Below are 26,873 nucleotides of genomic sequence, written 5' to 3' on the forward strand. Positions count from 1 at the left end.
TGGTGCTGATCCCGAACCGCATTTATTTGGAAACCTAATTTGCCGCCTAAAAACTACACAAACTTAGTCCCGGTCATGTTGGAAGTTACCGAGCTGGGGACTATTTTCAGGTGCTTCGTCATATCATTACGCCTGCTGCACCCATGGCACGGCCGCACAGTTCCTTGATTCTTACGCCGGAATGAGAGTAGTTCCTCGCCATATAGGCTTGGAAAATCGCAACTTTTCATTTTCCGTCGATCTTAGTACACGGTTTAACTACAGAAGAGTCAAGTTTTAAATAGGAAAAATATTGTAACTCGTTGGTCATTTTGAAAGAAATGCTACTGGACTCATCAGAATCAATGATCTATGCTAAGCTATGCTATGCTAAAAGTGGTACCGTCAGACCCGGAGTTCGGCTGAATGGATTCGAAAACGGTAAAACTCAACTTTTTAACTCTGGGGGAGTTTTACATTTTTTAGTTGTAAAATGAGCCTATTTCCAAAAAAAGTGGAGTGTCCCTTTAAGTAATGTTTCAAGTGATACGGTTCCAGAACAAGAGCTGATGTCAAATTGGGCCAGATTGGCAGAGGAGGCTAAAACCGAAATGCATTTTACACATTGTGTTGTCGTAACATTACCAAATAGTGACAAGTTAACTGATTTTCATGAAATGCAAGTGAAATGAAGCTGAAATTTCTTGTAACTAAAGAGAAAGAAGAGCGAGTAGATGGATCAACAAAAAAATGCTTTTGAAAGCAATTCTGTGCCGGATCTGAAACATGATCATCAAATACATTTTGCTAAACAAATAGAACAAACTTCCAGGCAAAGTGTCAAATAATAAATTTATTGTGGTTTGTTGGTCCAAAGGAGAACATGAATCCATCTAGCATGTGCAGTGCATACAGATACAGTCGTCTCATACTGGTCCACGGATACATGAATACAGTAAAATCTTACACAACACACAAGAATCTCATGGCTTATAGATGACAGACATAAAGTGCTCATCCTCATAGTCTAGGCTCGCCATCTGAACTATGCCAAGTGTCATAATTCACTAATCTCATTGGATGAGGGGGCCAGCAGAGGTGGGGCTAAAGCAGAGGAGTCAGGAAACATCTAAGAGCGGTTCTTCTTGAAGAAGCTGATGAGTCCATTGGTGGAGGAGTCGTGGGAATGAACCTCTGCGTCGTCCTGCAGCTCAGGCTCGATCTTCTTGGCCAGTTGCTTGCCGAGCTCCACACTGACGGGACAGATGAAAATGTGTCATTCTCCATAAATGTACAGACGCCTGAAACCCTTAACAACAATTTCCCACAAGAAGTCTTTTTAAATAATTCACGGCATAAGGTTATAAATGTAGCTCCGCCTCTGAAATGACTTTCCAAGCCCACTTATTTGTTTGGCTTTATTCTGGTAGAGCGAAAAAATTACACAAACCAATGGATTTCTTCCTGAAGGATAAAGTCCCATCCTACATTTTTCATAGTTGAACATGCCGTTTCACTCAGAAATACAATTACATTGTGGAAGTAAATTAGCTTGCAAGGGCTCTTTCTTGTTAACTCAAGACGAGACACTATAGGTGAATAGGGTACAATTTTAAAATAATAGATATCACCATGAAATTTCCTCAGTTGATTACTTACACAAGTTCATACAAAAAAATGTATTACAAGTTTTTGAAATTTGTATGTTTAATTATGCAAATTAGGCATTATCTCGTTAAATATGTGCAATTTTGCATATATTTTCGGTAGATAGATCTGAACATATGATAAAGCCAGGTGCAAAATTCTTTTTTTCATTTTGATTACACACAAGATGAAAAAATATGTTCAGAGGGATTTCAGGATATATGCTTTCATTACCTAGGAAATCTAAATATACTGTCCATAGCCTTAAATCGATTTTCGCCATATTCTTTTTATTAAAATGCACATAAATCAGGCCAGGAATGATTTATTAACAAATCCCTCTGAAAATATCTTCAGAATACTGCTAAGTGTATAACTGGAAAGTTTGGTGTACATCGCTGCTACATAGGCTGAGATGTTTCTACTGGAGAATGACAAAAAACTCATTTTGAGAAAAAGGCATTTAAAGATTTGTAATGTAAAAAATCATACTTTTTTAGTGGAAACAACTATTTACAGACACAATATCTCATCAAATCATTAGCAACAACAATACAAACCACCTAAATCACATCAAAACTTATAAACACAGCATTTATGGCCTTAAACTGAACAGAAAAAGAGTCAAAAATACACATCTAAATGTCAGAGCGCGTCACGTGATGCATCTGAACCAATCACGGTGTCAGAAATTGACATCAGCCAATGAAATTTCGCTTTTAGAGTTAAATGCCCATTGTACTTTCACGATTGGTTGCTGATTAAAAGGAAATGACCATATTTGGATCCGACAGCATTGTACAGAAGAGAGAGAGCTTTCCAAATATGTGCGTGATTAAAAGGAAGCAGAGAGAGATCGGGGAGCAGCGCGTTGATTTAGAACGGCAACTTTTGTTTAATTTCAGAGAAATCTACAGACGCAAATAAACAAAGTGTAGTAAAATAAAGACCTAAATGTGTATTTTGGACTTTTTTTCACCACAAGTCTGAAAGAAGACATGTTATTGAAGACAAATAGCCCAAAATCTCAAAATTGACCAGTGAAAAAAAAACGATGTTTTTGCCTGCCGTGTCTCGCTTTAAACAGCCACATTTTATCAAAGCCCCTATTGGCTAATTTGTGGATTCTATAAATTTTTATTAAATGAACTTGACCCAAATTTATATTGCAAAATACTCTGAATTGGACTCACCCCCACTGATCATAGCTGTTGATATCCCACATCACACCTTGCACAAAGATCTTGTGTTCATACATGGCTGAAAACACATGAACAAATACAACATATCACCCATGTGTGTAGGGTCTACAAAACATGCACGTTTACTAAAGGAAGTACTGGTCTAATACTGGTACTGTTATAAGTACTGGTATGATACTCACCAACCAGCGCACCAAGCATGAAGGGTGAAAGCTTCTTAAAGATGATAGAGTTGCTTGGCTTGTTGCCTTGGAAAACCTACAAAAAACAATGTATAATTATACAAAAACAGATATTGCATTTACTGAAATACAATTTTTACTCTCCATTTCAGTCAGAATGAAATGACACATACAACAAGGCTTCAAAGAGTTAGGCTGCATCCAACCATGCCTAATTCCCGACTATATAGTAGGCGAACAAATATATGAAGAGTTTTCACAATTTCTCAAAACAGTAGGCAAAAAGTACTGAAGTGCGCGGATACTTTACTGTCCCATAAGGCCATGGGAGAGGATCCGTAAATGTTGCGTAAGCAATTGCAACTCACGTTATTGGCCACATGACCGTAAAGTACGTACTTGTTCAAAAGAAGTACCTACAATTTTGGATACAGCCTTAGTGGACAGGACTCTATGGAGTCACACTGCTGTTATATTAGGTGTGTTTGTGTTTGAACAGGAAAAGTTCAAAAGTGTGTACTGTTGGAGTGCCTCCAGGAACATGGTTGGCAAATGCAAATTCTGCATTGTTTATTCAAATGAAAATCTACTGTATGACCTTTGGACCAGAACACACTGTTGGAAGCACATTTGTGGGCCGTCGCTCAAACTCTAAGCCAGAGGTCTTCAACTGTGCTCCTCTAGTAGGTAGGAGATTAACTTTGCAGGACAGTGGGTCTCCAGCAGCAAGATTGAAGACCTTAGGGTTAGACCTCGACACAGGGTTTTCAAGAATCACTCACTTTATGGGGCAAGAGTTTCTCCAGTGGATCCCCAGACATCCCAGCAGCCTGGAGCTCTTTCTTGGCCTCATCGGTGGTCTTTCCCCTCATCAGAGCCTCCGTCTGGGCCAGGAAGTTTGCCATCAGGATCTACCGGGTTCATAAAACGAAAGAGCCTGATGTAACGCTTAGACAAACACTGGCTCAGATAACTTGAAATAACATCTGATGCCTAAGAGAACCGGAAAACAAAGACTTAGAAACAGTCTGCACACCTTATGATGCAGGTTATCTCTGATAGGATGTTGACTGTGAGCAGGAATGAGGAAGTCCGCAGGAATCAAGCGAGTGCCTGCGGAGAGAAGGATCTATCATGATAAACGCATCACAAATGGACATTAACATGTCAATTAAACCAGGAGCTAGTCTACAGGGGAGGTTTAGGGTCACACACCCTGGTGAATGAGCTGGTAGAAGGCGTGCTGCCCGTTGGTTCCCGGTTCTCCCCACACGATGGGTCCGGTGTGGTAATTCACACGAGTGCCAGACTTGGTGATGTACTTCCCGTTGGACTCCATATCTCCCTGAAAGATCATCAACAACTCAACAAAGTGTCCTACTATCAGAAACAACGACATTTCCTGAAGCATCATCAGACCGACCTGTTGGAAATAAGCGGCGAAGCGGTGCATGTACTGGTCGTAGGGCAGCAGAGCATGTGTTTCGGCCTGGAAGAAGTTGACGTACCAGACGCCGAGCAGGGCAAGCAAGACGGGAGCGTTCTGCTCCAGAGGGGCCGAGCGGAAGTGGTTATCCTAGAAGAAAAATAACAGACAGGTTACTCCCAGAAACACTTAAAGTGCCCCTATTATATTTTTTCAGATATTACATTTCATTTAGTGTGTAATAAAACTGTTTTTGGATGTAAAAGGTCTGTAAAGTTTTAGAGATCAAAGTGTAGACTAATGGAGTTAGTCTCCTAAAAGAAAGGGATGATTCTGAGCGGCTTGAAATGAGTTTGTCAGTAATTCCAGTCTCACTTCCTGCAGGTTTCTAAAAAAATTGCATTATGCCCGTTTGTGGTCTTCATTGGCTGCCCGTGAACGTCTACTTGACCCTCAATAACTGTAGTTGTAGCTGAGACTGGAAAAGTTTGGATTGTGTTATCATAAAGTCGAGAAGACGCAATTTTCTGTGGTGCCAACGCAAATCCACTTGTCATGAACTTGACAACTTTCTTTCTTCATTTTATAAAGACAACACACATGAATCAATATTTCTGTAAATGTGCCAGTGTTAGCCAGCTGGCTAATTTTCAACTGCAGTCCTTCGGCAAGATGTTTTTGAAACCTTTAAAATAAAATACGAATGACTTGTGCTTGAATTTATACAGTAAAACCAAGCAGAAACCTTCCCGTCTCTCTCTTGAATCCAACACAGAAGTGACTTAAACTGCAGTTCATCAACTGGCCTCTAGAGACAGGCTCAAGAAGAGACTCAATCCATAGATTAAAATGCCCAACTTAACAGCAGATTTTTTTTTTACAGCCTGATGCAAAAGGGGTTTTTGGTCTATACAGCTAATTTTGCCCTTCATGGCAACTGTGAGGGGGGTGAACTTTTTTTATAACTCATCGGTTTAAATTATTTTAAGCCTTAAAGTTCAGCATAATCAAGGGCGTGGCCACTTGAGTGACAGGTGGATTGCCGCTGCTGTCACTACTAGCCGTTTGTCTACTACGTCACGTCACCTCTGCTAATCCTGTCTTTTTGCTCATTTTTGTTTATACAGGAGTGACGCACAGTGACAGGCTACCAAGATGGCGACGGCCGGCTCCGCCCACTTTAGGCTTCAAAAACACTCTTCTGAAACCTGCGAGTGACATCACGGACACTACGTCCATTTTGTTTGTTTTTTTACAGTTTGTTTTTACAGTCAGTAGACGGTAAGATTTTAAAACGGGCAGTTCATTCATAAATACGTGCGATCGCTGAGGAAATACAAACCGGAAGACCAAAGACAACGAGCGGGGCTACATAAGGTCTATAGGAGAACCTGTAGAATAGCACAAAAGGGGCACTTTAACTCTCAGATGCTCTGAGGTACACAGTGTAGAGTTATGTCTTCTTGTATACTGGGATACTATAATTGTGCTTACCATCCAGTGAGCACCAGCTAGAAGTTGCTCAAAATTGTCGAAACCTACAAGATGACAATAAATAAAGTTACTGGAACATTTACAGACACAAAAATGTAAACAAATCTATTAGTGCAAGATGGATGCTGCACTAGAAGTTTGATTCAGGCAGAAGTTAGGCCAGAAACACTCTACACAAGTACAGAAGCATGAATGTTTGACTAAACCGCAAAAGCGTGCTGCCCGTATATATACTTCTGGTGCATTCATGCTTGTGGTACGAAACCTCAGTGCTCAGTACAAATATCTGTGCCATTAAAAGGAAAATGTGACATGGATAGCAAAACATTTTATTATTGGAACAAACTATATCTGAGAAAATCTAAATATTTGTTGACAATTTTCCTCAATGTGAACACCAGAATGGAGTAATAAGTAATGCCAGTTAAAAGAAAAGTTTCAGTGTTAGAACTAGTTATTAACAAACAGTGTTGGGCAGTAACGCGTTAGAAGTAACGCGTTACTGTAATCCCATTACTTTTTTCAAGTAACGAGTAAAGTAAGGGATTACAATTGCAAAAACAGTAATTAGATTACTGTTACTTTCCCGTAAGGAGGCTGCGTTACTGCGTTACTGTGATTTTGTTTCGTTAGACTGTCTCGTGAGTCGTGGCTTAATTTGAGCCGGAACACGCCCGACGTTGGATACGGAACCTTTTTTATTGGATCCGGCACCTCCTATGTCACTATGGAAAATTAATCGCCTAAAAAAAATAAAAATAAAATATTTGTGTAGCCTAGTGTTCAATGTTGTTATCGATAGAGCTGCGCGAATGGGGTATTATTTATTTAATCCGCAACCGCATCACAAAACTCATCATCCGTAAATGCTGATGCGAGCCGCGAGAAAGCCCTTGTCTGTTCTAGAAAGGATGCAGCAAAGATATTTAATGCTAATTTATCATGAGACATCGGCCTACGCTGAGTTTCATTCATTTATGAGGTGCGCGCTCTAGTTAACAATGAAAGTGAAAGTGAACGCGGTGCGCCGGCTCCTCCATGTCACGGTTATTGTCTGCTATATTTGCCTTGTATTTGTTAAATACATGCAAATGGTTGATGAAACATTTATTAAAATAAGATACAAAAAGAATTGAATTTATTCAAAACGAAATTCACTTTAAAGAAAGGCTTTTAACAATGCAATGCAAGTGAACGCGGCGCGCTACCGCCTCAATGTCACGGTTATTATATTGTCTGCTATATTTGCTTTTTATTTATTAAATACATGCAATTGGTTGATGCAATATTTATTAAAATTAAGATACAATTTATACAAAACGAAATTCACTTTAAAGAAAGGCTTTCTACGTCTGAGAGACTTTCATTTTAATTATTTTATTGCTGTATTTTATTTGAATCTATTCGAATAGAGGATTTTACAAAAAAATATTTGCATTTTTATATGCTGGTTATATAAAAGAAATTGGTTAAAAGTTCAACATTTTTCTTCAAGTATGAGACAGTTGCATTTAATTACATTTTTTGGTTGATGCAATGTGCATAAAGTTAAAATATTGAAACTAATTAAACAAGTTTTAAAAAAGAGAATTTTAGATGATAGAATATGCAGAAAGAATAGAATTAGGCTGAAAGGTCTGCTTTTATAGCGTATTCAGGTCGTGCATCATGTTTTTGAAGTAAAGTAACTAGTAAAGTAACTAGTAAAGTAACTAATTACTTTTGAAAATAAGTAATCAGTAAAGTAACTGGATTACTTTCTTGGAGAAGTAATCAGTAATCAGTAACTAATTACTATTTCCAAGTAACTTGACCAACACTGTTAACAAATCATATTTTTGGGAATAGCTTTGATGAATAGAGCCAGGAACATGGATTAAGAAAGTAGACAGGGTCAATTATGATTTAACGTTGACTTTAAACCAGTTTAACTATGACAGTAGTTGATCTGAAAGAACATACGGACCATAGAAGACTGGTTATGCTAGTGTTATAGCGCCCCCTCTGGTGATGCAGAAAATGCAACTGTATTTGTTTATTTTGTGTACAACACCAAATCCAAGTGTTTTTGTGTTCATATACTTGCATACAGCATGTTTCGGGCCTTATGGGACTGTTCACACAGCAAACGTACCTATGTGCAGTGCGATGGACAAACCGATAGCCGACCACAGCGAGTAGCGTCCGCCGACCCACTAAAACATGAGCATTCAGCATCAGAAAAACAGTCAATATGCCAATTCAAAAGTATTTAAACATTACTAGCAATCATGCATCCAGTCATGACATTCTCATGCAATAATGTGCTTGTCTCTTAATACTCACATCCCAAAACTCAAACATGTTGTTGGTGTCGATACCAAAGTCCTTGACTTTTGGCTGGTGAGGAAACAGGAAATGAATGGAAGTTTCTTTACAGATAGATCAACTTTACTTTGAACATTGACACTGGTGTACTTACTGCATTTGTGGAAAGAGCCACAAAATGTTTGGCCACAGCAGATTTCTGAAAATATACAAACACAGAATTAGACTAATGGAAACTTTCCGTTTAGGACAGTGTCAGCGGTTTGTGAAAGTACTAACATCTTTAGCGGTCTGGAGGAACCATTCTCTGGCCGTCTCAGCGTTAGTGATGGTCTCCTGGGTGGTGAATGTCTAAAGAGCAAAACACATTAAGAAATTGTGGTTCACTTTGTATCACCAATTCTGTTGAACATGAATGTAAATGAACACTACAGTGCAGTCTCACTTTGGAGGCGATGATGAAGAGGGTGGTCTCAGCGTTAAGCTGCGCGAGGGTCTTGGCCATGTGCGTCCCGTCAATATTAGAGACGAACCAGACATTGGGTCCTCCTTTAGAGTACGGCTTCAGAGCTTCAGTCACCATCAGAGGACCCTGAACAAACAAACACGATTTCACATATTATATGGTTTATGATTACCAGATATGACTCAATGAGGCCTAGCCATTGGTTTAAAAGAGGGAATATCTAACAAACATGCGATTTCAATCCAGAATCACAGGCAACACTCCATATGATTGCGTAACTTAACTATTATAGACAGATTTATTAACCTCTAGTTTCTATAGGAGCTGGCCATCTAAGAGATGACCGAATCTCCATCATCGGACAACATCCATTGGCTCTCGGGAAACTCATGGCAAACTCACCAAGTCAGAACCTCCAATGCCGATGTTCACTACATCAGTGATGGCTTTACCGCTGAAGCCTTTCCACTCGCCACTGCGCACTTTCTGCAAAATAATACACACACGCAATGACAATATTCAGGAATTCAGCCGTCTTTGAAAAGAATAATCAATTAAATCAAATATATTGCTTTAAAACACATTAGAGCCCCTTTCACACAGAGATTCCGGAAAATACACGGATAATGTGACCCGGGATTTGTCTCGGGATCGTTTGATTTTCGGGACTGCCAGTGATTTTCCGGGATCTGCGAGTGCGTTCACACACATCCCGGTAAGATCCCGTAAAGACACGTGACGTCAGGATGAGACGTGTAACGTGCGCGTCGAGAACATGTACACTAGCGCATCGCGTCCCGTTCCACAAGCTGGCGAGCGCGCTCAGCTTCAGCGCGGAGCTGGTCTCGGCTTCGGTCCAGTTTGCAGACATTTTTTCGTTCTTTCTTTGTTGATGACGAACACAAACTTTCTAGAGTCGCGCGATGGCACGTGCGTCATCCCTTACGATACACACCTTACGGGATTGATCCTGGCTTTTGTTCACACAGGGCGCGTTACGGGACTGATCCCGGCAATATTACTAGGTCCCCAACCCGTGATCGATCCCGGCATCAATCCCAGGACGTGTTTGCGTTCACACAGAAGGCACTCTGGCAATGTCCCGGGATCAACACGCTGTGTGAAAGGGGCTTTGGTGAACTAAATATCAAGTGCACTTAGCACACTTTTAAAACTATAATTTCATTAAACATACTTAAGTATGAGTACTGTATATAATACTGTGGTGGTATTATTATTATTATTATATGTTCTTTCTGCTGGGTTTTAATATGATTTATACCATGGTCTGTCTGAATACTTGATTCTGATTGGCTGGAAGGTGTGCATTAAAACTGTTTAACAGTTCCAGTCAGTTTAATCATGTTACACACGCCGTCGCTGTTTGGACTTAAATAGGCAAATACTTAAAGGTGCTATAAGCGATGTCACACGTTTTTAAGGCCAAAACTTTTACAGAAAACATCTCACTATCCGCTAGATGCCTGTCCCCTGAACACACTGTAAAAAAAAAACGCGGTCTCTGTAGACAGCCCAGGCTCCACACACGGCAACAAAAACAAACTGGGCCAACCCGCACCACGAAACCTAAAAAACAGTGTTCCAGCCAATCACCGACCAGCAGGGTTTGGGGGGTTAGTGTGCGTACACATGAAGGGGGGTGTGGAGGACAGAGAAGCATTAAGTTAGAATTATATTCTCTTAAAGGGGACCTATTATGCAAAATTAATTTTTACATGGTGTTTGAACATAAATGCGTGTTGGCAGTGTGTGTACACAACCACCCTATAATGATAAAAATCCAACCAGTGTTTTTTTTTTTCAATCCCCATAAATCATAAGCACTGTCTCAGAATGAGCTGTTCTCAGAATCAATGCAATGTGACGTAGAATTGCATAAACCCTGCCCACGACTGTTGATTGACACTGCAGTTTGGGCATAGACCCGCCCTGAGTGAGCTGGACACATAGACAGTATATAAGATGGACACAGCGACCCCATAGATTTCAACGGAGAAAAGTGAAGCCCATTTGAAGCACTCACTTCCTGATCGCCAGGCGAACTGCGCAGGCTCAAACTGAGCTTGGTGACGTGAGCAACGTGTCAGACCGTTATCAGTCTTCTAGTAGCTGTGCCAACATAAATCTGAATCATTCCCTTCCGAATCTCGCAGAGACGGAGAGCGTGAGCATTAGCTGTCCATGAGCTAGCTGCAGGAGCAACTTTATCACTCTCTATGGGCTTCTCCCTAGACTTTATGCCTCCACGTTCCCCCGATTGTTTGCGAGCTTCTCCACCGGTCTATACGGTAATTTCTCTACAGCGCGACAGAGTCGCGTGATTATGATGCAATCGTTAGCCTATTTTTACAAAAACGGCTTCTACGGGGCCATAGCGTAAGGTACAAGGTAATGGAGCCTTTTATACATTGTCGTGTTTCTTTAGAAATAAATAATGGACAAATGGAGTCTTTGGACGCCTCAGATGTAAAGTTATTCGCTGTCAAAGTGACGCCAAAATGAATTGGAGTCAATGTAATGCTAACAGCAGGTGAAGTTCTGCTACAGTGGCGGCGCCCGCGGAGGCTTCAGTTTCCGGCGGATGGATTACCCCCTTGGCTGGACACAGTCCGCCATTGTTTCGACGCTGGAGATGTAGAATGTCTCCCAAAAAACAAAACGCCTCATTTGCTTTCGATGTTAGAATAAACATAGCAGTCTTCATTTACTTTCGTTGTTACTCGAGGATTGATCAGTACAACGGCTCTTGTGATCCAGCTTACAGTCTCCGGAGCGACAGGACTAACGTCACTGATCACGGCAGAAATGAAAGTGAGAGCGAGCACTTTGACACCTCGAGCTCATCGAGTGGTTTTACAGATATACAGTTTATCAGTTTATAAAGCCCATTGAAAAGGTGTGTATATATTTGTTTACTGTTAGTTGTAACGAGTGTTTTGTGTATTTCGGTGTGTACGTTATGTTCCATTATAATGAGAGAGAGAGAGAGATTTGTGGGGTATTTTAAGCTAAAACTTCACATACACACTCTGGGGACATCAGAGACTTATTTTACATCTTGTGAAAAGGGGCATAATAGGTAGCCTGACTACGTCAGACTTCGTACTTCCACTCAATTTCATTTTGCTTCTGTACTTAGTCTGAGACATCGACATGTCTCTCAGATTTCCTCCGGCCTAAAAAAACAGCCGGCCAATCAACGAACAGAGGGCGGGCTGAGAGCCGTGACGTAGACGCTAAGCGCCGAGTTTGAGATTGGGGAAATCGAACACGACCGCGGATATGGAGACAAGGGATGCAATTCGCTCTGTTGTGGAGAATATTCCCGGCATTTCCAAACTAAAGGACGAACAAGAAGAGTGTTTGGTAAACATTTTGAATGGAGGTGATGTCGTGGCCCTACTCCCGACAGGTTTTGGTAAAAGTTTAATTTATCAAATATTGCCGATCGTCAGCAAGAAACTGGGGAAGCCAAAGGCCACAATAGTTGCGATTGTGTCCCCCTTGGTTGCACTCATGGAGGATCAGGTGAAGGAGGCAGCAAAACTCAGTCTGTGTGCTGCACAGCTTGGCGTGCACAATGATCGGGAAATCATGGAAGGGAATAGTTTAGAGGCCCCGATTGTGCCGTGGATGCGTAGATTTACATCACATAATCTACAAAAGTCGTTGACATCCATGTATGTCGTAAAACGGGGTCGACAGCGTTTCTAAACTTCTCCGTTTTAGGTCTTCGTTTTTGCCGTTGTAGTCTGGACGGGAGGTGCAAACGTAGCAAAAGGTCTCCGTTTCTAAACAAAAACGCAGTAGTGTGGATGGGGCCTAAGAGTCTATGATTCGATCATTATTGCATGTTTCTAGCATGTTATATGTTTGGGAACATTTCTCTATTGATGGAGTGTGTAACTTTCATTTCTTAAACAACCATGTAGGAAGACACACCATAACCATATTCCAGGATGACAATATCAAGATTCATCAGGCTCAATGTTATTTCCATCAAGAGGTGCATTCATTGAAGGTCAAGATCTCGAGTGGACAATGCAAGAGTCCAGCGAGTCTCCGTCAGCACATCCAGAAGATCAGGACTCAGGAGCCAAAATTATTCTTTCATCATTTGAGCCTGATGGATCTTGACATTGTCATCCTGGAATATGGCCATGATGCGTCTTCCTTTACACACACACATACATGTACAACATATACATACATATATATACAAAAAACAAGTGGGTTGCCATGTTTCCATGCATGTTCACTCACATGGCAGAAGAGCTTCATCTGCTCCAGGACTCGGTTCACCTCCGGCATCACGTCTTTCCCGTCCACCATGATGGGAGTGTTGGAGCGGTTCCTCAGCGCGGTGTGGAGGACAGCACGACCCTACAAACACACACACACAACTCCGCTTCAACAAACACACAATAGCAACTATGCTCCCTTTGTAAATTGACATCTGTTTCCTTTGTTACCGTTTCTTGTCAGCTATGTCTTTCTGAGGTGTTCATTGATATATCATTTATTTACCATAAGCCACAAAAGAGAAAAACATGCTACAGTTTTGGGACGTGGGTTGCAGGGTTTTAATGTGTCAATATAATCAATGTACGCATCAACATACGGAGCAAATCATAGAAGTGCATCACAACTGCTCATTTTAAACCAAAATGTGAATTATCAGTTAAATGTGTTTTAATTGAGAGATTATCACCTCAGTGAAGTTGATCTTTTCTCCTGCAAACATCCTCTCTCTGGCGGCTTCGACATCCACTGATCGTGCCTAATCATGAGACGGGGAGAGAAACTGGTTGATGTGACTCATGACTTGGGCAAATTTACATACAAAGAATCATAAAAACAGCAAGTGTGTGTTGAGTCCTGCTGTGATTACTATGAGCAATCTGCCGCATCACTGATTTAGTTTCGCGGTTGCTGCTCTGATTGGCTGAAGACAGGAAGTACAGAATCAGATTAAAGTATACTTCCACTTTTGCACGTACAGCACAAAGCATACTTCAGTTTTGCCGTGAACACTTACACCATCTCCACCCCGGACACGACAGTTGTGACGAAATCAGAAATGCTTGTGACTAATTAGAAAAGAGTGCAAAGAGATTTGATCATATATAACTTCTGGAGAGAAATAGAAACTGGACAAGGATGAAACTTTCTAGAGCAGTGGTTCCCAATCTTTTTTTGTCTGAGACCCCCTTTCCCCCCAAGAAAATATTTTAGGACTTCTTTTTCACATTTAATGATATTATCGCTCTTGTAAGCTTGCAGCAAGGATGACAAAATATGTTGTTTTCAAACAGACGGTATGTTTACTATAATCAGATATGTTTACGCAGAAATAATAGCCTATAATATTGAAAATACAATAAAAACATCAGTAGCCCTTTGTCGTTTAAAAACGTAAGCCTAGGAGTAGCCTATAAACTGGCCCTATTTTAAATGCAATAAAAATATTCACACTGGTGTGTAGGTAAAAAGGAAAGAATATTCCTATATTACTAAATTACTAAATTAATTACTAATATTACTAAATTACTCCTGTCTGGGGCCTCAATACTTGCATGTTATTTGTGAGGCTTTATTTTTGACGCGTTTGGCGCTATAGCGAGCGATAATAAACTTGCGTTTATAACAGAATAATGCGTCTTTCGGAAGAACATTGTAGCCGGAACTACTTCTCTCTGTGTACATCTATGACGAGTCACGCAGGTCCTGGGCTACTCCAGAGCGACCCGAACCCGTGTAAAATAGTCCCAATGTAAACACTTATTATAGGAGTACCAGTGGCTCAGGATAAGACAAAAACATGGATTGGAAAATTGATTAATGATGAACTCGCTGATTATATACATTTTGTACATTTTTAACAGAAAAAAGTTAAGGACTTTTATTTAATTCTCATTGCTCAAAACTTTTCAAAATATGACGCGACCCCCCACAGAGCTCACTGAGGCCCCCTTGTGGGCCGCGACCCCCCTGTTGGGAACCGATGATCTAGAGCACGTGTTCACGGACACAATTAACCCTTGTGCATCCTTATGGACATTTTTGCCCTTTTCAGTTTGGTTTTTATCACTTTGCCTGTGTTAATGCTGACTGCATAAAATTTGCCATATTACAATTTATGCCGTTTACAATCGAGTATTTTTATTGGAATTTCGCTATTTCACCGACATTTCCTTTAAAAAAAAATCTATTTTGCACTAGTTACACAAAATACTTCCTCAGCGCCTTTTGGACAAAAATGTCCCCATTGAAACTGCATTTTTTAATCCCAGGGCCGTTTACCTATAAAATGATGCAATCTTTGTTAAGAGGCGTTCATTCTGTTGGCAAGGCTTCACAATTTAAACTTTTTAAAAAAATTATCAAACGGTGCCATTTTTTTCAGGTTTGGCCTTTAATGCAAATACTCACTTTATTCTTGTTTTCTGTACAGAATATTATATTATAGAGCCAATTGGATAAATTATGCAACAATAATTGTGTGGGTGTGTTGGTATGGATGTCTGAGTGTGGTTTGTATGCATGTGTGTAATAAAAAAAGTGTGTGTTTGTGCTTGTAATATTTGAGAGAGAAAAACTCAACTGGCAATCTAAAATCCACTTACTGCTGGCATCCAATGGGGGAAGTCTGTTCCTGCGCCACACAAGATCTCACCCAAAGCTCGTTTTATGAGATCTCATCATCAAATTTGGAACACAACTTGTTTCGATTTATGGCTTTGAATTTATATCAGTTTTAGGTGTTCCACATGTTTCATCAAATATATATTTTATTTAAAATATTGTTCATAAATTATTTGCATAAACTTAAACCTATATAAAAAATTTGGATTTATATATTAATTTGTTTTACTTCAGCAATAATCTACCATGGGTCTTCTTTAAAATGATACCAAATGTAAGTCTGTGCTCCCAAGCTTCAAATTTTTATGACAGTTTTTTGACACGGATATTTTTGTCCTCTATGTCGCTATGTGTAACTTTTATTAATTGATGCACAAGAGTTAAAGGAAGTATACTTGGAAAGGTTATGCATTTCACTGTTAATAAACCACACACACACACACACTTACACACACACACGTGTGTCCCAGTGACACGGTTCACCTCATACACAATCTATTTCCTGCAGCTTTTAGGACACATGCATTAAGCCAATTAACATCTGGAGACGGACACACACGAGGGCTTTAAAGAGCCTTAGCTAAAGTCTAAAGAGAGATTACAGCAACAGCTCGGATACCACACAGCGTTTACCAGCAACACGCTCTGCTACGACTGTGAAGATGCAGTGTGAAGAGGCTATCGGAGTCGGTCGTGGTGTGAAGACTGTAAACTGTACCATGTCGAAGAGCATTTTCAGGACGTCTTCACTGATGAGGTTCTTGGAGTAATCCAGCAGAACGTCTCCATCATCTGTGGTCAGCACCAGACTGCGCACAAGAGCAGAACACACACGCAGTTAGGATATACAAACGCTGTATTATTATGCGTTTAATTTTGCTTCACGCACAACATGGAGAATCCAGAGACATCATTCAAGCCTGGTTTACATGCGGGTGGCAGGATCTTACTGGTGTTTAGACTGGGAAAGTGAAGTGAACCGATGAAGAAAGCTAAATGAGCCATTTGAGAAAATGTATTCGTCCCGGCAGCCGCACTAGACAGGGACTCTTTTGATTTGCTGCATGCCACATGACTCTGGATATGTAATCATACTAAAAAAAATAAAAAATTCCCTCCCACCACAATATATACTCAATCTATCTCTTAAGAAAACTGAATTATTGCAAACATAGTTTTGTCCAAAATACCATAGTGATTTTCCAAAATGCTTTCAATGCTGTAACTTGAAACAGTAATATTGTATTTTAGATATTTCTTAAATAAAATAAAAAAAGATTAATAATAACTACTACTTTTTTTCGTAGGCTATTTAAATAAACAATATTGCTTACATGAAATCATTGTATTATTGTCTGTGCAGTTTATTCCATTTTATCAAAATTATTCAACACCTAATGCAAATCAGGTTTGTTGGCTAAATGTCCAGACCTTTTCAGCTTTTTGCAATTAAGTAATCAAACAAAAATAATTGAAATAGCTCAACACAACACATGTTTCAAGTGGTTTCACCAAATTCAACTGAAAATTATTCAACCCCCTGAAAAGAAACCATGGCTGCATCCTAATACTACGCCCTAAAAGTGTGTACAGTACTCTCTTTGTGAAGAAAAAGCACATACTTTTGAGTGTGTAGCAAAAGAGTAGGCAAGCTTCGGGACACACTACTTCCTCATCTTTAACGGACAGATCTGTGTGCGTCCTGTCAGTAAACTGCCCTGTCAATCATCTTGTCACAGTTAACATCCTCCATTCAATCTAATTTAATTTCCTACCGTTTCGGAGTGTAAGATTCCTCAACTTTAATTCATTTTACACTCCAAATTTCTTAAAAAATATAATAATAATAATTCTAGAGTCTATATGTTTGATTTATGTTGAAGTGTTTGGTTCAAGGCATTTAATGAGACTTTTGTTTGTGTACTCAGGCTCGCAAAAAATGATCAAATTTGGTTATCGGCTTTCAAATATAAAGAATTACCGTATGTTCAAATGTTCATATCAGTGCATCCCTACAAATGAACAGTTATTGCAGTAACAGTCACTGATATCGCATAGCAGAGACCATCGCCATGGTAATTTTTGAATAAAGTCATTGTTTTTTAATTATACTTTTTATGTACTGGTATATTTTGTGCATTGACATGAAAAAGGTTATATGATTTGTGAGAAAAAGAAAGACACAGACTAGTACGCCACAATTTGACCTTATTACTTCAGCAAAACGTGACAAACAAATTCGTGCTCATCAGAACGGTTAGTTTATTACATGGATTAATATCAGTAATAAACACAAAATGGTTTAATATCAATGACCACACGCAATGATTCAGCCCCGCAGTGCCGTGTGTGTGTGTGTGTGTGTGTGTGTGTGTGTGTGTGTGTGTGTGTGTGTGTGTGTGTGTGTGTGTGTGTGCAGAGAGTCACGTACTACATGCTGCTATAGCGCCCTCTGTTGATCAACACATGTATAAAACACTCTGAGATGAATGAATACTAATATAAACCTTTATGAACACTCAATACACCGGAATTTAATCCAGAACAGCTCATACACACTCAGTATCGGAACATGCAACAGAAGTATCGCAGTAGAGGATGTGATACTACTTTAGAGATTGCAGAAGCAGTGAAAGCACTTGAGAAATGCCTGATCGTGTGTATTTAATGAAATAGTCCTACTAGAAACTATACATGCTTCCACATACGAGCCGTGTATAATAAGTGCATGTACAGCTTAAACAGATATGATCGAAGATCAATGACCTTGTTATGTGTGTAGCTGCTAACATGGCTAGGTTTATACTGATTTAAAGCACATTAAGCATGTTATAACTGTATTATGAGAGTAAATGGAGGAAATGAAGCAGGTGCAACAGTGCAGAGGGCGGACCCTGAGCTCGGGACTGTTGGCCTGATGTGGCAATATTAACCTTGCAACATCAACGTGGACACCAAGGGTAACATGTAACGAGCTCGAGATACATACACTAATATATCCCCTGGTATTACATCGCGAGAACATTACGATGATATCTTACACAAATAGACCATAAACTGTACTATACAAGAGATGTGGTTCTTCAGGCCTGATAACCAGGACGATGCACGACACATGTGACGCTGACGGACACGCTAGAGGAGATTGAACATCAGTGAGAGTGTGTCTACCGGAGCTCGCGCACGTCTCGAGACGCGTTTGATGCGTTTCACCTGAACTTGTTGAATCTGTCAGGATCGGCCTCGAACATCTGCCTCATGTTGAGGTTTCCTGCGTTGGACTTGTACCATTGTTCCAGTTTGCGGTAGATCGGATCGCTGTTGAGCCCCATGATGAGAAGGTCCCGCTGTTCTGTCGGTCCAAAGATGCTAAAGTGAATTACGACGTTGCAAACACCCGTTCAGCGTACAGAGGCGTGAGGAAGTCCAATGACAAATGCTGAGAGACACGCCCACATCACGACGCAGACACGCCCACATCACGACGCAGACACGCCCACAGTGACGACAGCGAATGCTGCGTGGCCCCGCCCACTGTGACGACAGCGAATCCTGCGTAGCCCCGCCCACTGTGACACGGTGGTGAGATGGTTATGTAATGCAGACATTATATATTTAAGTAGACACTTTATTGATACTGTGTGTGATGGTAGTGGGGTCATTCCTGGGATTCGGTATTTTTTACTACATTTAATTATTTTTCAAAATACCCCACATCATTAATAGGCACATATCACAGCTCCATCAAACATTTTCCACCTGCAGGAAATAAAATACATTTGATTATTTTCAGGTTTTATTTTAGAATTAAACCTTTTACTTTCAGCCCCGTAACGGACAAATTGTAAATAGTTTTAAAAGGATTTTACACAAAACTTGCTATAAAACAAACATATCCTATCTACTGCTCATGCATGGCAATTGAATACATGTAACATTCATTATATTTTTTTTATTTTTTGAGGAGGATGAGGAGAATACTGAGATTATAACATTGTTGCATTTCCCCAAGCATTTATTTATGTTTTGTTGTATTATTTTTCCATTGGTGGGTGCATCTAATTATTTATGCATTTATTTAATTATTAATTTCCTTGCTTATTTAGTTATTTATATATGTATTTATGCAGGAATATGTGAATCAATTTATCTGCATACATATTATTTTTGCAGGTTTCATGCTACAAAAGGTACTAAAGGGTGGCATGAAACTATAGCAACGGTTTCCACTAAATGTAAGTGCTTTTAAAAATGTATTTTTGTATTATTACATCAGTGTACATGTCTGGTGTCACCACAAGATGGAGCAATCACAGTAGTTGTGTTGTGTAACTGGATTATAAGAGTGCCAGCGTGTGTATTATTCCGCACAGCATTCTGGCAGACGAGCCAATGTGAACGTGCACTTCATTTGATTTAATGTGCACTTGTAGTGTACTTCAAATATTAAAGGTATATATATATATATATTAAAAATATGTACTTGATAATATATGAAATAAAAGGCAATGTTAAAGAGTTAATGTTGCAAAGTAAAGAGGGAATATTTCCATTACTTTAACACACTGAAGTACTATTAAAAAGTGCACTTTGTAGTGTACAATTAACAGTTTTAAAGCAGGGTTATTAGTTAACTAAAAAAAAATATATATATCATTTTTATTCAGTTTAATGATGTACTTGATGTACTAAAATAACGAAAAAATAATCAAAAACTATAGACATTATTTAAAAAAACTTGGAAAAGACAAAATCACAAAATGACAAACTTCGACAAAAAAATAACATGAAAATTATAAAAAATAATTCAAGATGTTCAAACCACTCAAATACATTATTAAAGGTGTACTTTGTAATGTCATTAAGTTTTATGGAAGGGTTATTAACTGAAACTTACAGCAATTAAACAATTGTTGCTTGAAATAAATGTTATCTGAAATTATATATATATTTTAATATACATGTACACACACACACACACACGTTATTTAGCTAGTTGGCAAGGCAACATTTCTTATTCGGTTTAGATCAACTTTTAACTAAAATGACTAAAACTACACAGAGCCCCTGTAAGGACATTGTGATGAGAAAGATTATATATTTTGATGCGTTTGCTTTCTCACAAGATTTGTGCTCCTGAGAAACGTTTGCATTTGCTCACAACTTAAAAAGTAAAATGAAAAATATAAAAATAAACCAATTCAAAATAAAGACTAAAAGAGTCCTAAAATATGCTACTAATATAAGTTTTAAAGTACATTTTAAATTGTTTTTTAATCATATTTTGTCATGCTTTAAACTCCACTTATGTTGTTACTAACACACTAGCACATGTGAAGTACTTCATTATAATTAACTGTGTGTTATCTGATATTACATTAAAAGTTCACATTTTAAATTGACTAAATTAATTGCAATCTCAATACAAATGCAATCAAACACAATACATGACATACAAGTAACAAACTATGGTGTTGTTAATGTCAGTATACTTTAAACATGCTTCAAATACAGCTAAAGTAATTATATTCAACTGCATTTCCCCTTTGCAATTAACATGCAATAAAGTGATCACATTAAAGTGAACTATTCCCGTAATAAGTAGACATTTTAAAAATAAGCATGGAGCGTAAAGCAGCAAACCAATCACACAACAGATATTAAACAGTTTATTGTTGCATCTAGTAAAAACCTCTTTACATGTAGATGTGAACAGACGCCATGCGGAGGAGAGCGTGTCGACCCGATGAAGGATTGTGTTTATCAAGACATTTCCAGAACAGTGTTCGCCTCGCAAGATCAGCGGCGTGTGACAAGACCTTCATGCAGCAATTTCCCGTTTCCACGCGAGCATTACTGTCCCGACACTGAACACACACACCAGGGATTTACACGAGTGTAAAACTGTCTGTAAAAGGGGCGGGGACAAAATTAAATGAGCTGACTAATACTAGCTGGATGCTTTTAACCATTAACGTTCCTAATTATATATATAGAAAAGTGAAATTTCAGGACATGGGCATTTGTTCTGGGTAAAGCTATTTGTTCATATTGATCAATTAAATCTGCTTATCTCCATGACTAAACCCTCCTCATGTCCATGTGCTTTAAAATCAAAAGTGTGTAAATCTATTCTCTGAACTGAAGAGCTTGAAAAGTGCAGGATGATATTTCACACAGGATCTGAAACTTACAGACTCATACTTTAATATATAATCTGAACACAAAGTTTATTTCATTATCAACTTAACCCCGAATATCCCAACAATTTAAACAAACATTTAACAAGACTAAACGTTTGAGCAGTGATGTCCAGATCTGAAGAAGTGAACGGATGATCAAAACTGGCCGGTTAAAATATCAAATCTTTAGTGACACAAATCCATAAAACTGCGAGGACGACGTAACGATGTCAGAGGCCAAATAAAGTCCATTAGGGAATGAAACGGTGCCGTCTCGAGTGCTCTATAAGTGTGGATATGACATCACGATGGGCACGCCAGGTAAAGCGTGAGGTAACGCGCCGCGCTGACATCATGCTAGTGCAGTCAGTGATTATAAAACACACAGTAGCTGAACAAGGAGAGATGGGAAAGCATAATACAACAACATTCTGGCTTCTTTAAAGACACTAATGGAGAAGATCTCGGATGATGGTTCCCAGCGAGCTCTAGACACGTCGGATCAGTTTTACGCGGTGGAGAATATACGGTCTCTATGCGGACCGGCGTGAGCGAGACCGACAGTAACGGCAGCAGAGTAGCATCATGTTCTTAGTGAAGATGGGACATTCACTCATCAGGAAACGTCTGCTACAAAGTGCTACATACTGCAAATATAAATCCACATCATATATAAACAAATCGCTGAGTCACGCCGCATAGTTTGACCAGATCGTGTCGGTTTAGTTTCAATTGTGGCATTTCATACTCGAAAAGTTATTGTTTCCCTCAAAGGCAGCATTTCCGCGTTTTTTTTTCTTAATTTTTTTATTTTATTTTATCTAAAATGTCTTTTAGTGAAATTCTATCAATACTGACACTCGCCTCGAAGCGCAAATCCCAAACGGCTCGAGGAATATCACTATAATAAACTATAGACCTCTTACAAGGGATAAATATATCCAGAGAAATCCAAGTCAAAATTGTACCACGTTTGTAAACATCTAATAAAATAAAAAAATCCCTACTTGCTACAGGAACAGTGACGTTGGGGGTTAAAGGATGCAATTACATTAGAAAAATATGGTAATATATAACTTAGTTCCAGGCGGTCTATTCTGAGGACACTTTATAGCAAAACAAGTCAAAAATAAAGCTCATTCAGTGATCAAAATCATCAATGCGTTATTATAGAGAATCCGTAAAGCTGTAAGCAGCAGTGTATCAAATTCAGGTCAACACCACAACAACAAAAAGTCCCTCAGAAGCCATAATATATTTAAATCCATCTGGAAATATTATTCTCAAATTAACAATTCGGAAAAATTGCATTTGTTCCACTCCTCAGGAAGAAATCGAGTAGATGTTTGATTAATATCCAGGTTTCAAGCAGTCGAACCCCAGTGCTGGTGACAGATTTACAACACGTACATTATCTCCTCGTTTTGACCCGAAACACACAGTTCCCACACACACCAGGTCTTCTGGATCCCTCACTACGCGGCCATTTTGTTGTCCTTCTGGAGAAGCAAATGAAGAGAGAAAAACATTGACTAGTTATTCAGAATTCAGTAAAAACTACAAACCAACAGTCATAAAAGGTGTTGGGGAAAAGTTTTTTTTTTTATATATATATATTGAAAGGAACACGCCGACTTTAGCTTATTCACCGTATCCCCCAGAGTTAGATAAGTCCATTTTCATCTCTGTGCGTGCCGTAACTCGGTCTGACGCACCCGCCGCTAGCCTAGCTTAGCACAAAGACTGGAGGTAAATGGCTCCAGCTAGCATACTGCTCCCAATAAGTGACAAAATAACGCCAACATTTTCCTATTTACATCAATCAATTGAGCCGATTCTGACGTTAAGTTTGGGTTTTAGGGAGAAATGACAGCGCACCGCTGTGAAGGGAAGGAAGTTGCGCTAGACAAATCGCGGCTAGCTAATAGTTTTACCTCAAATATATTCTTTTTATAATCCTTGGAAGCCAAAATCGAAAATAAAATTAGATCAGTATCACAGGCCTTAAATCAACACTAAAGAGCGCTTCCTCTGCGGTCGCCCTACAGGTTGGATGCAGAATTGTCCATTACCGCTGTCGTCAATGATTTAGCCTCCCGTAGCTACCGTCGCACGCATGCTCGCGGTTTATCCAGCGCCGGCTTTGGAATGAACGATGTCCACAGACAAGGTAGATGTTGCATGATTTCATGAAAGTATGATGTATTGTGACATCAGAAACGAAGAAAAACTAAATAATGACGATTGTAACGCTTGACGTAAACCAAGTCAAATTTGTAGTTTTCTTATGTCTCGTTCGAACTACACAGAAATGCGACCCGGTCTGGCAAACTTACATAGTGTGGTTATAGCAGATATAAGGCTGCAGAGCGGATCCAGAAGTGCCTTTCACCGTTACGACTTGATGAACCACTGATACGGATACGGTTTTGGAAACATTATTTTAAGGTAAAAAGTGTTTAGTGTTGCTTTAAGTGTAAGCAAACGTTTGGATGTTGAGTTCTCTCGGCCATCGTCACTAGATAAGCAGGAGCTGTGGTGTCGTGTCTCTTCTGGATTGCGAACAGCAAATGGTTTAATATGATCGCATATAGAAACGGCTGGCAAGATAACATCTATATAGTAATAATAAATACCAGTAATGTCAGAGCTTATTGATACAGCGGTCTTTCATAATTCGTTTAATAGTTTTGGTGCCCATTCCTACCTGCTATTTTATGTTAGATATACATTGTGTAGGGCTGGGTATTGTTCAAAATCTTTCGATCCGGTGCCAATTCCGATACCTCAGTTTCGATACCGGTTCCTAGCGATACTTTTTTCGATACCAATTTTATGAAATCCATTTTAACAAGATTACATAACATTACCTCAGTTTTATTTTTTCAGTTTGACTCATGCTCCTTAGCCAGTGCACAAAGGAACAAAAAATGTTTTATAAAGCACTCATGCCCACCAAAGCTGTTTTTGTTATAATAAAAAATACAGTAAAACTTAAGTAATATTGTGAAATAGTATTACAATTTAAAATATTATTTGAATATATTTCAAAATGTAATTTATTCCTGTGATGTCAAAGCTGAATTTTCTAAATCATTACTTCAGTGTCACATGACCCTTCAGAAATATGAAAACCGTTTGCTGCTTAATATTTTGGAAACTATGATACATTTTTTCATGATTCTTTGATTAATAAAAAAAATCTAAAAGAACAGAATTCATTTAAAAACAAAATATTTTGTAACATTACACATGTTTTAATGTCACCTTTGATAACTTTAATGCATCCTTACTGAAAAAAAAGTCTGACTAACCAACACATTTTTGAACGGCAGTGTAACGTTACATTCAGTGGGTTATTATTTATTGCAATATAAACACTGGAGTGATCAACAAGGTATCTCTTCATTTACCAGTCGAAGACGGAGCAACTTTCTGCTCTGATGTTTACTCCGTGCACTGTCAAGGTCTTCATCATATTTGTCGTGGTAACGATCTTTGCAGCAATTATTTTACCGCAAATACTGCATCGCGCGCTGTTGGCATCGAGTCTGGAGAAATGTACCCACACTTTTGATCGACTTTTCCACATCTTTAAGATATTATGTGTGTGTGCTCGCGTCTCATATGAATATGTGTGCGGAGAGTTTGTGTGGGTGTGCTCGTGTCTCTAGTATGTGCGCGAGTTTTTGTGTGTGCTCGCGTCTCATATGAATATGTGTGCGGAGAGTTTGTGTGGGTGTGCTCGTGTCTCTAGTATGTGCGCGAGTTTGTGTGTGTGTGTACTCGCGTCTCTAGTATGTGCGCGAGTTTGTGTGTTTGCTCATGTCTCATATGAATATGTGCGCGTCTCGTGTGTAGAGTTTGCGTGTATGTGCGTGAGCGACTTTATGTGTGTCGTTGTGCATTTCATATGTATTTGTTTGAGCGCTGACGTTGACGAGTTAACTCCTTAGGTATCGAAATCTGGAACCGAACAACATATCACTTTTCGAAACTCGAGAGTATCGAGGCAATTTGGTCGGTATCTAAAAAGTATCGAACTCGGTACCCAGCCCTATTCGATATACATAAAATAAAATAAAAAGGGCCAACAATTTGTGCCCTACTAGAGGAAAGTGCCAAATATTGATCTTTATCACAAGAATCCTTTATTACCCGGTACTCAAAGTCAGCGAACTCTCTTCCTCCTTGACTGCCTCTGAATGCTCCTCTGAAGCCACTTCCACCCGGGTACGACCCGAACGAGCCCCGGCTGAACCCCCGGCCCCGGCCCCCCCTGAAGCCCATGCCTCCGCGACCTCTGAACCCTCCACGACCCCGTCGCAGCGGGATGCCAAACGTCTCCGCGTTCATCCGCCGCTCCTCCGCCCAGGTGTTCCTCCTGAAATTAAAACAAGCTCAAATACATTTCTCAAAGTTTCTATGCAAACTGAGGCTTGCGTCCTCTGACACACAGCCGTTTGTCTTCTGCTGGACTCACCGGGGGAACCCGGATCCTCCGGACCTCTCGGCTGCTTTCCTGTTTAAAATCGGGTACAATCATTATTACACAATCAGATCATGGTTGTTGCATCATGTCCCGAAAGTGAGATTTCCCACATGGAGGCTCATCTGACCTTGTATCATCACAGGAGATGTTGTCGAAGAAGGACTTGGTTTTATCGTAGTAGCAGTTTGACCCGAGAGGAACTTCCTCCTCCGCGTTTCCTTCACTGTTCTGAGTGTCGACTCCCGAATCGGCCTTTTCCTCGCCATTCAAAGCTTTCTCCGGCTTCTCATCTGAACAAACATGCACTATTAATACAAACAGATCTAAACCTGCATGTTTGTTAGACTACAGCATGAGAATACTATTTCCTTTACTCTCCTTTGTAAAAAGGTGTGCTTAATTGTACTCGCAGTGTACTTCAGATCTTAGAAGTATGAAAAAGCACTGGTCTTGTACTAATATAATATTAATGAAATCAAAGGCCACTTAAAGAGAGCTTTACATGATTGTTTCTAAACACTTGTGTATACTTTTGAAAAGTGCACTTTGTAATGTTAGACAAATTAGAATATTTTCTTCAAAATAAAACTGAAAGTGTTTTAATTTTTTGTAGTGCTTATTTTGATGCATTGACTAACATACTACAGCACAAGTAATTGATTATAATTTTAACTAGTGTTATTTGATATTACAAGTATCATATATTAATAATGTACTAAATTGCAAGATCATTATAAATGTATAATTATATTAATAATGTACTAAATTGCAAGATCATTATAAATGTGTAATTCCAACGTGATGACGTAATGCGTGGCGCGTCGCAGACC

At 39.3% G+C, this 26,873-nt stretch overlaps 2 protein-coding genes across 5 annotated transcripts in view; both read right to left on the reverse strand.

Annotated features, from left to right (window-relative positions):
- Positions 1-812: 812 nt before the first annotated feature.
- Positions 813-18,828, reverse strand: gpia (glucose-6-phosphate isomerase a). Its single transcript, XM_079603014.1, has 18 exons — positions 18,583-18,828; positions 16,088-16,178; positions 13,436-13,504; positions 12,988-13,107; positions 9,106-9,189; positions 8,683-8,829; positions 8,517-8,588; positions 8,392-8,436; positions 8,256-8,309; positions 8,065-8,125; positions 5,931-5,974; positions 4,434-4,586; positions 4,226-4,355; positions 4,047-4,123; positions 3,793-3,921; positions 3,011-3,086; positions 2,820-2,886; positions 813-1,232 (listed from the first exon to the last, which is right to left on the reverse strand). Exons 1-18 carry the CDS (start codon positions 18,699-18,701, stop codon positions 1,109-1,111), a joined length of 1,662 nt encoding a protein of 553 aa, XP_079459140.1. The 5' UTR covers positions 18,702-18,828; the 3' UTR covers positions 813-1,108.
- A 2,197-nt stretch (positions 18,829-21,025) lies between these two features.
- Positions 21,026-26,873, reverse strand: part of lsm14aa (LSM14A mRNA processing body assembly factor a) — a 29,180-nt gene continuing 23,332 nt past the window's right edge. For all 4 annotated transcript variants that reach the window (XM_079603019.1, XM_079603017.1, XM_079603016.1 and 1 more), the window contains 4 exons: positions 26,171-26,333; positions 26,035-26,073; positions 25,710-25,935; positions 21,026-23,050 (listed from right to left, as the gene is read on the reverse strand). In XM_079603019.1, coding sequence (XP_079459145.1) covers positions 23,027-23,050; positions 25,710-25,935; positions 26,035-26,073; positions 26,171-26,333 — 452 coding nt within the window. In that variant the 3' untranslated portion in view covers positions 21,026-23,026. The remainder of the gene's footprint in view (positions 23,051-25,709; positions 25,936-26,034; positions 26,074-26,170; positions 26,334-26,873) is intronic.

Source organism: Phoxinus phoxinus (genome assembly GCF_949152265.1).
Source record: "Phoxinus phoxinus genome assembly, chromosome: 25".
Taxonomy (NCBI): domain Eukaryota; kingdom Metazoa; phylum Chordata; class Actinopteri; order Cypriniformes; family Leuciscidae; genus Phoxinus; species Phoxinus phoxinus.